General features: G+C 53.3%; 1 protein-coding gene across 1 annotated transcript; it reads left to right on the top strand.

Moving 5' to 3' along the window:
• Positions 1–9,080: 9,080 nt before the first annotated feature.
• LOC120669246 lies at positions 9,081–9,809 on the top strand. Its single transcript, XM_039949027.1, has one exon. It carries the CDS (start codon positions 9,081–9,083, stop codon positions 9,807–9,809), a length of 729 nt encoding a protein of 242 aa, XP_039804961.1.
• Positions 9,810–10,121: the final 312 nt, after the last annotated feature.

Genomic DNA, 10,121 nt, shown 5'->3' with positions numbered 1-10,121 from the left:
TGCACGCCGGTCAGAGGGAATACAAGGGGTAAAAAGGGCATGGGAAGGTGCTTTACCTCTGCGCAATGCGCAGGAGACGTGCAGAGGGGAGGAGCGGCGGTGCAAAGGTCCTGCGGCAGCGTCGCGGTGGCTCCGAGCTCGGCGAGGCGGCGAAGCGCAGGGAACGGCCGCCTAGGCATCCCTCTGGTCGTCCGTTGCGGCGGAGGTAATGCACGATCGCCCGTGGGCGTCCGGGCGGAGCTCCAATGGCGGGGCGGCGAGACCACGGCGGCGCGGAGCTCTACGCTGCAACGGCGTGGCGTAGCTTTGGAGGGTGCGACTGCTAGGGTTACTGGCGGCGGTTGCGGGATGGAAAAGGGCAGGGGGTCGCGGGGCGCCAGATAAAGGAGGAGGCCGGGGATTTTGGGCGTGTGGGAGTGATCCTCGGTGTGCGAGCCGCGGGAATCATGGCGCGGCCATTGCGCGCGTGCACTAGTCCCGCCCTTGATCCGAAATCAGCGCGGAGCCACTTGGAGTCCGGGATGCGCACGTGAGGAGCGGTGAGGGGGGTCCTGCAGGTGGGCTCGTGGTGGTCAGGCTTGGGCGAGATGGCCCACAGCGCGGCGTGGCGCTCGTGCGGAGCGAAATTGTAATGTCCCGCCTCCCCGAGGCTGGGCCCGCTTACATCTGGCTGCTTTCTAGGACATAGACTGTCCTCACAGACCAACACCACACTTTGTCCTCACTCGTGCGCACCCGGGAAGAACTTCCCGGTCGGTCACCCATCCCCAAATTTCTCCGGGCCAAGCACGCTTAACCTCGGAGTTCTTTGGAGACCGGCTTCCGGAAAAGAAGTTGCAACTTGTTGGTATGAGTATCCTATTAATCCTATTAAGCCCTGGGCCGGGATGTCACAGAAATAGAGGAGGGGAAAGGCGAGTGGGAGGAAGGGGAAGGCGCTGACGCGCGGGCCCCGTGTGGTAGAGAAAGAGAGGAAGGGGGCGCGGGCGTGGGCTGGAGCAGATCAGGGAGGGAGCCGGGCCGCGCGAGTGCTGGGCCGAGTGCGGAGAAAGGGCTGGGCCGTCAACGGGGAAAAGGGAATGTGGGCCACGAGCAGGAAAAGGAGGGGAGCTGGGCCGCAGCGCTTGGGCCGGTGCGGGAAGAGGAAAAGGAGAGCTGGGCTCGGCCGACTTCTGGGTTGCTGGGTTTAGCTGGGCCGGGCAGGTTGGGCCTAGCGCGGGATTTGGGTTGGGTTTCCAGAGCGGTTTTGGGTTGGCTAGGTTTCTTCTTTTTCCTTCCTCTTTTCTTTTTAAAACAACACTCAACTCTATTTGAATTCAAATTTAAAATTTGAATTCAAGCCCTATCACTCAACCAAAATAAAACCATGCACCAGCATGAATGCACAAACATGTTTTAACATAAAAAGATTTTTATTACTCGCGAAAGAAAATTAAATTAAATGAAAGGCTAAGCATATAAACCTTAGAAAATTAAATAAAGCCAATTAAATTTATTATTAAATGCTGAAATTTAAATTAGGGTGTTACATGATAGGTCCCCAAGCTCTCAACTGGCTTGAGGCACTTCCCGCTGGCTCCATCAACAGCTGGCAGAATCTCTGCAACGCCTTCGTCCAATACTACCAGGCATTTTGCCCGGGTCCCAAAACCAGATGGGATCTGGCCAGCGTCGTGCAACAACTGGACAAGTCCCTCCGCGATTATAGCAAGAGGTATTTTTCTAATCGTAATATCATTACGGAAGCTAATGACAGGGACGTCATCCACTACTTCAACGAAGGCCTCCACAACATCGAATTTTGGAGGAAGATGTTCCAGACCTACCCCAAGACTGTGGACGACATGATGACGGTCGTCAACAAGCACGGCGACATGGAGGAAGCCAAGCGGGCTCGCCGCCGGCACAATAACGACTACTCCGAGCGTCCCTCTCAACGGGACAACCGCTCGGATCGCCGCCGCGACGAGCGACCCCCCCCCCCGCCACGGGAAGAAACACGACCGCGCCGAGTCGTCAAAGAACCGGGACCGTAAGCGTGGCCCCGAGAACACCGTTGCCGTCGCCGAAAGATCCCAGTTCCGCTCCACCCTCAACCAAGCGGACCTAGATCGGCTCCTGGATGGCAAGTGTCCTTGGCACAAGGACGCAAACCACACCGCCTGGGAGTGCCGAGCACTCTCAAACGGCGTCATCAAGGACGACGACCCCAAGCGACCCCGCCGCAACGACCGCGACAGGCGCAACTCGCCCTGGCGAGATGACGAAGAGTAGAGGGAAGATTCCCCAGGGAACTTCCAGGACATAAACCGAGCAATCATATACGTGCCAGGATCAAGTCACACGTATATACAACAGAATGAACAGTGTATCACAGCACATATCACGTAAAAAGATATAATAAAGTGAGTACGAATGTTATTTATTACAATAATGACAAAATGTCTGGTACAGAGTAATACGGAAGCGTAATACATAAACGATAACTCTCGTCGGAAGCTGAGCAGGGCGCCACAGGGACGTCGACTGGGAGACGAACGCCTAGAAGTCCTCGTAGTCCTGGTAGCGCTGTGTGAACTCCCTCGCGTCGGCAGGAACTAAGCAGCAGTAGAGTATCCCCAAGAGGAAAAAGAGTAGAGTAGGCAAGAGTGAGTACACAACTTGTACTCAACAAGTATAACACAAACTATGAGGCTCTAAGGTTGGCTGATTCAACTGCATTAGCTTTTAAGTCTTGGCAAAATTTTATTAAAACTAATTACTACAAGTTGGTGAATTACCATAAACTCAGTTACATAATCATTAATCAAAATTAATCATGTTACTACTGAGAACCAAACCGAACCAAGCAACCCGGGGAAACCTGCCTCGTCAAAGGTAGATAACCCCACTAATCAAAAGGAGGATCTGGGCCGCTCATGACCATGAGCACGGCTAGTATACTAGTTTTACACTCTGCAGAGGTTGCACATCTTTACCCACAAGTCGTGATCTACAAGTCGTGATCTACGCTAGTTGTTCATCACACTTCCTTAGGTGAGATGACTAGCAAACTCACTAAGAGGCCTTCACAAAGAGTCTCGTTGGTAAGGAGTAACCGTGAGGGTGGATCGGCGACTATGGAGCAGGTCTACTGGGCGTCAAGACACGAAGCACAGATGAGGCCACTCAGCACGAGGGCCATAGAAGCTTACCTCCCCTGCCCTGCAGGTAAGTTACTCCAAACCAAAAAGACCTAATTATTATGCCAAGACCGTCCCATTCCAGTCTTGTGGTAGCGCTGTTGTCCCAGGTTGTCGCTCTATGAACCGGTCCTTATGGAGAGTGGCCAACCAAGCACTATGCACCGTGCTGCCCCCCTAAACCATGTTTCTAACAAAACATATTTTAACGAGACGTGAGCCACCCAAGCACGGAGCACAGAGGGCCACTCCCAGAATTAAGTTGCATAAACCATTAATCAAATTAATTAAAAAGAACCAAGTGTGTTATAGCGCGGCACCTAGCACAACTAACCAAAATACAACCCAAAGGATATATATAAAGGATATAAAGTGGCTAGGAAAGTCCTTGTAGGCATACAGTATTAAAATGCTGTATGAAAATGTATTTAAAAGTGATAGGTTGTTCATGTTATACTTGCCTTCCTCATACTGCTCCTACTGCTGCTCAAACTGGTCGGAAGACGGCTGCTCCGGGTACTGGTACTGGGGCTCCTCAGATGGGTCAACGTCTACTCACGAACACATGGCCAAAAATAATACACAACATAAACATACATGCAAACAATAGCAAAAACTAAGAAACAGTACATCAATACATAAAAACAGCACACTAAACTAGTCTAAAACTATTCTACGTGTTACAACGATCGCGTGGGCATAAAGAACGCCTAAGACGGAGCTAAAACGCAAAATCTAGGCCTAAAACAAGTTCTAGGGGCTTATCTGCGAGAAAAACTAGGTTCCAGGGGGTTTTCTGCAAAAACCGAGGGCCCAAAAATAATTAAACACCAACTCTGGGGGTCTAACTTGCAAAAACAGCAGCCAAGACGGCAGGTTCAATATTTAAAAAGCTCAGGGGGGCTGCTTGCTAAAAACTGGGCCTCGGTGTAATTAGTTTTGACTTGTGATGGACTGCGGGTTGATAACTATAAAAGACAGTGGCTCTTATGCAAAACAGCCATAGCGAACCGGTACATTTGGATCCAGGCCGTTGGATCGTGATCACGCGGCTCAGGGCGAAGCGGTACGCCGATCTAATCTCGGCCATCCGTCTGGGATCGGGCGGCCAGGGAGTGTTTCGCACGCGGGGCGGCGGCGCAGACCGCCGGAGGCCAAACTCCGTGGCAGCGCGCAGGGAAAACCCGCCGGAGTTCACCAATCTTGGTGCTCCGGGGCTCTATTCGAGCGAGGCTAAGGTCTGGGAGGGTCTACACATCATGTGTGATCCACACGTGCGCTCAGATCGGAGAAACAGAGCTCGGGATGGCGTACGCAACGACGAGGGCGGACACGCACAGTGGAGCACGCCGGCGTGGATGCGTTCGCGCTATGCTGGGCTTGGATCTGAGTGCAAGGGGGTCCATGAGCATGTGTGGTGTTAACACGAACCCAGAACAAGGGTCGTGCAAGGTTGGGGTGCTCTGCAGCACATCCGCCACGGCGGAGCAGGGGCGCGTACGGCGGCGAGGCACCCACGCATGGTGTTCCTGTCTAGGGCGTGACCTACAGCCTACGAGATCTAGCATAGGAGGTAAAGGAGGCCGCGAGGGTGCTCACCGGGGTTCGAAATCGAGCTGCGAGGCCGTGCGGGGCATCGACGGCGTTGACCGGCGGCGGAGGGGGGCAGAGCTCGCGGAGGAGTAGACGTAGGGGTGCTTCCGGCTCCTGGATCCCACGGGCCGACGCGGGGGGGTTGCTGCGAAGGATTAACAGGGTCAGGGAGGTTTAGGATAACCGGAATTGAGCAATTTCTCAGAGTTGGGCTTACCGGCGGCGATGGCTCCAAGATGAAATCCGGCGCGCACCAGAGCCAGGGTCGGGGCAGCGAACTCTGGAATGCTTCCTGGCGCCCGGGCGAAGCGATAGCTGGGCACGAGGAGGTTTGTGCTGCAGCGAAATAGCGGGCCCGCAGTGGCGCAATGGCTCTGTGCGGCGGAGCAGGCGTGAGGCGGCGGCTAGGGTTAGGATGGCGGATAGGTCGTGGGGATAGGGTTCCAGAGGTGCGGGAGGGGCCATATATAGGGCGGCGAGATGACCTGGGCATGCGCGCCCAAGATTGGAAGGCCGGCGAGCGTCTCGGCGGGGATCGTGGGGTTCGGTTGTGTGAGGAGGAAGACGGGCCTGACAGTGGGGATCGCGGGGTTCGGTTGCGTGAGGGGGAAGACGCGCGGGGAAAGGCTGAAGCGGAGCAGGCCAGTTTGCTGGGGAAAAAGGGCCGGTGGGAGAATGGTTGGGCTGAGGAATCGGGCTGAGGTGAGGGGAAAGGGTGAGGGGGAAGGCTGGGCCGCGTGCTGCTGGGCCGCAGCGGGGAGAAGAGAAAAGGGTTGGGCCGCGCAGGGGTTTGTTTGGGCTGGTCACTGGGTTTGGGTTCCCTTTTCTTTTACTACTTCTATTTCTAAAACAAACAAACAAAGTTAGAATTCAAATACAAATTTTAATTCAAACCACACTCAAATAATTAAAACTATGCACCAGCATGAATGCAACACCAAAATTTAAACCTATGATAGAATTTTAAATACTTGAGGAACAAAAAATAGATTAAATGCCATTCTAAGCACAATAAACCTTAGAAATTTAAATAAAGCCAATTAAATTTATTAAAAAGTGCTGAAATTTAAACTAGGGTGTTACAAACTTCTAGGAAGAAGACAGGGCCGTCATGGCAGCCCTAGCAAGCCATCATGCCGGCACAAGCTCAAGTTGGATGACCGAGAAGTCAACCTGGTGTTCAAACACCCGGTTGAACCCCTCCGGTGGTCGGAGACGCCGATCACCTTCGACCGCCGCAACCACTGGGTCCACCTGCCCAGGCTGGGTGCCTACCCCCTCGTGGTCAGCCTGGTGGTAAGCCAGTTTCATCTGGCCAAAGTACTCATCGACGGTGGCAGCGCCCTCGACATCATCTTCGCCAGCACACTGCAGAGCATGGGCTACGACATGGCCTCCCTGGTCCCATCCGACAAGGCCTTCTACAGCATCATCCCCGGAGCCGGGTCGACTCTGGTCGGTCGGGCCACCCTACCGGTCACCTTCGGCACCCACGACAACTACCGCACCGAGTACATCAACTTCGAGGTCGCCGAGTTCGAGACCTCCTATCACACCATCATGGGAAGACCCTCCCTCACCAAGTTCATGGTGATCCCCAACCACACGTATCTTCTCCTGAAGATGCCAGCTCCAAAGGGGGTCCTCTCAGTCTAGGGAGACTTGCAGACTTCCTATGCATGCGAAGCCAAGAACATCGAGCTCTCTGACACCCTGGAACGATCCAAGAACTCGGTTCTTGTTGCCCAGGCAGCAAAGAACCTCCCGGAGGATCAGCAGCTCATTCCTGCCAAGGAGTCGACTTCTGAGTCGCAGCTCACGCCAACCGTGGCATCCAAGACCATTGTCCCCCGGGATGACGAACCGCACAAGACCGCCATGATCGGGACCAGCCTCGACTCGGCGTAGGAAGGCGCGCTCACCTCCTTCCTCCGGGAGAATTCAGACATCTTCGCATGGAAGTCATCTGACATGCCCGGAGTCCGAAGGGAGGAGGCTGAGCACTCCTTAGATCTGGACAAGAAGGCGAGGCCCGTCAAGCAACGGCTTCGTCGCTTCGCGCAGGATCGAAAGGAGGCTACTAGGGTAGAAGTAACCCGGCTCCTAGCTGCTGGTTTCATAAGAGAAGTCGCACACCCAGATTGACTGGCAAACCAAGTCCTTGTAAAAAAGAAAAATGGTGAATGGAGAATGTGTGTTGACTACACCGACCTCAACAAACACTGCCCTAAGGACCCCTTTCCTCTACCACGCATCGACCAGGTCGTCGACTCGATGGCCGGGTGCGTCCTTCTTTCTTTTCTTGACTGTTACTCAGGGTACCACCAGATAGCTCTCAAGGAGTCGGATCAAGAGAAGACATGTTTCATCACCCCCTTCGGGGCCTACTGCTACAACACCATGATGTTCGGCCTCAAGAATGCCGTCACGACCTACCAGAAGGCCATTCAGAGATGCCTCTAGGGGCAGATCGAGCGCAACGCCGAAGCCTATGTCAATGACATCATCATCAAGACAAAGTGTAAGGACCAATTCATTACAGACCTCTCCGAGACATTTGAAAATCTCAGGAAATTCAAATGGAAGCTCAACCCGACCAAGTGTGTGTTCGGTGTCCCGTCCGGAAAACTACTCGGCTTCATAATCAGTAGCCGGGGCATCGAAGCTAACCCCACCAGGGTCAACGCAATCAGGTTCATGAAGCCTCCCAGGAGCAAAAAGGACCTGATGAAGCTTACAGGGTGCATGGCTGCCTTGAGTCAGTTCATAAGCCGACTTGGTGATAGAGGCCTACCCTTCTTTAAACTTCTCCGGAAGTCTGACAAGTTCGAGTGGAACGACGATGCTTCAAAAGCATTCCAAGAGCTCAAGGATTTCCTCACCTCACCACCCGTCCTAATGGCACCTGAAGATGGGGAGGTCCTCCTCTTGTACATCGCAGCCACTACCAGCGTGGTGAGTACCATCCTGGTTGTCGAGCGCGACGAGCCGGATCACATCTACAAAGTGCAGCGACCCATCTACTTCATCAGTGAAGTACTCGGTAAATCGAAGGCATGCTACCCTCAAGTGCAGAAGCTGTTGTACGTCATCCTCATCACGTCAAGGAAGCTCCGGCATTACTTCCAAGCACACAAGATCAAAGTGGCTTCAACATATCCACTCGGCGACATCCTCCACAACAAGGACGCCAACGGCCGAGTCATCAAATGGTTAGTAGAACTCGGCACATTCTCAATTGAATTCATGCCACGTTCCACCATCAAGTCTCAGGCGCTCGCCGACTTCATTGCCGAGTGGACCGAGATACAAGACCCTCCACCCGATACTAGATCCGAGCACTGGATCATGTACTTCGATGGTGCCCTCAACCGCGATGGATCCGGTGCTGGAGTCCTCTTCATCTCCCCAAAAAGCGAACAACTCAGGTACATCCTCCAGCTACTTTTCAAGGCAACCAACAATGCTGCCGGGTATGAAGCTCTTATTTACGGTCTCCGGATCGCTGTCACGCTTGGCATCAAGTGTCTGTTGGCATACGACGACTCCAAAGTCGTCATACAGCAAGTCAACAAGGACTGGGATTGCACCAAGGAAAAGATGGATGCCTACTGCAGGGAGATCAGGATGCTAGAAACCAAGTTTTATGGCCTGGAGTTCCACCATATCCCCAGGGACGACAACGTGATGGCCGACACACTATCCAAGCTCGGATCCAAGCGGTCCATCGTACCACCCGGCGTGTTTGTTCAAGTACTCAACAGCCCTACAGTCAAGATGGAAGAGGAACCCCCCACAAAGCCCGACTTGGTCCCGGCCATAGGGTAGGAGGTCCTAACACTCGACACCGACTAGCGTTCCCCAATCATCGACTTCATCAAGAACAATAAAAGCTACCCAAAGGGAAAGGAACACGAAAAGCTTGCTCGCCGGACAAGCAACTATGTTGTCATAGGAAACGAGTTGTTCAGGCACTCGGCTTCCTCAGGAACCCTATGTAAATGCATCACATAGGATGAAGGAGTCCAACTCCTTAGCGATATCCACTCGGGTATTTGCGGCAACCATGCGAGCGCCTCCACCCTCGTGGGAAAAGCCTTCCGATCAGGCTTCTATTGGCCCACGGCTCTGGCCGATGCCCTGAACATCGTCTGGCGATGTCCTGGGTACTAGTTCTTCTCCAAGCAGTAGCACGTCTTGACTCAGGCCTTGCGGACCATACCGCCTTCCAGGCCCTTCGCTTGTTGGGGACTCGACTCGGTGGGACCCCTAAAAACGGCCGTCAGCGAATACAGCCACATATTCATGGCTATCGACAAGTTCACAAAATGGATCGAAGTCAAGCCAGTGACAGCCACTACAGCAGCCAAGGCAACCAAGTTCATTGAGGAGATATCACACTGGTTTGGGGTACCCAACTGGATCATCACTAATCTAGGTACTTCATTCACGGGCTCCGAGTTCTGGGATTATTGCCAAGAAAGCTGCATCGACGTCTACTATGCCTCCGTGGTGCACCCTAGGAGAAACGGCCAAGTTGAAAGGGCCAACGGCTTGATCCTTCAGGGGCTCAAAGCTAGAATTTTCGATCTGATCGAAAAATACAGTGCAAAGTGGCTCCGAGAACTACCCAGAGTAGTTTGGGAACTCCGCACACAAAGAAGCCGGGCTACCGGCTACTCACCATTCTTCATGGTGTATGGTTCTGAAGCAGTCTTGCCATCGGACATAGCTTTTGGTGCTCCGTGCATCCAGAACTACGACGAGAATGAAGCCGAAGCGACTCGATGCACGGACATCGACTCAGCAGAGGAGCACCACCTGACGACCTCCATCCAGCACGCGAGATATGAGCAGCAGCTCCGGCGCTATCATGAATGCAAAGTTCACGAGCGCGACTTCAATGTCGGCGACCTGGTTTTACGACGAATCCAGTCGACCACCGGCGCTCACAAGCTGTCGTCCCCATGGGAAGGCCCCTTTGTAGTCAGTGGGATAGTGGTTCCTGGAACCTACCAATGTCACCAGCGATGATGCCCGCAGACGCCAATTTGGGGTGGCAGTATTTCGTGAACCACGAATAAATCCGCAAGCGCACGGAATATCGCTGTAGCATTTTACCCGGGAGTATACCGGGGTGTCATTTATATTTCCGCAGGGAAGGCGATGAGTGAGAAGATATATTGATTAGTTGGTGAACTCTATCTAGATTGGATATTCTCATGCATAAACAGGGGTAAGATAATAACATGGTAGGAGGTAGTGTGACACACACACAAACTACCCTCTTGGATAAATAAAAGATAAAAGAAAGATATAAGATGCTTTAGGCCGGGAGCAAGGTAA

The sequence above is a fragment of the Panicum virgatum genome, chromosome 4N (genome assembly GCF_016808335.1).
Source record: "Panicum virgatum strain AP13 chromosome 4N, P.virgatum_v5, whole genome shotgun sequence".
In the NCBI taxonomy this organism is placed as follows: domain Eukaryota; kingdom Viridiplantae; phylum Streptophyta; class Magnoliopsida; order Poales; family Poaceae; genus Panicum; species Panicum virgatum.
The sequence above is the reverse complement of the archived record's forward strand: the minus strand, read 5'-3'. Positions and strand labels throughout refer to the sequence as shown.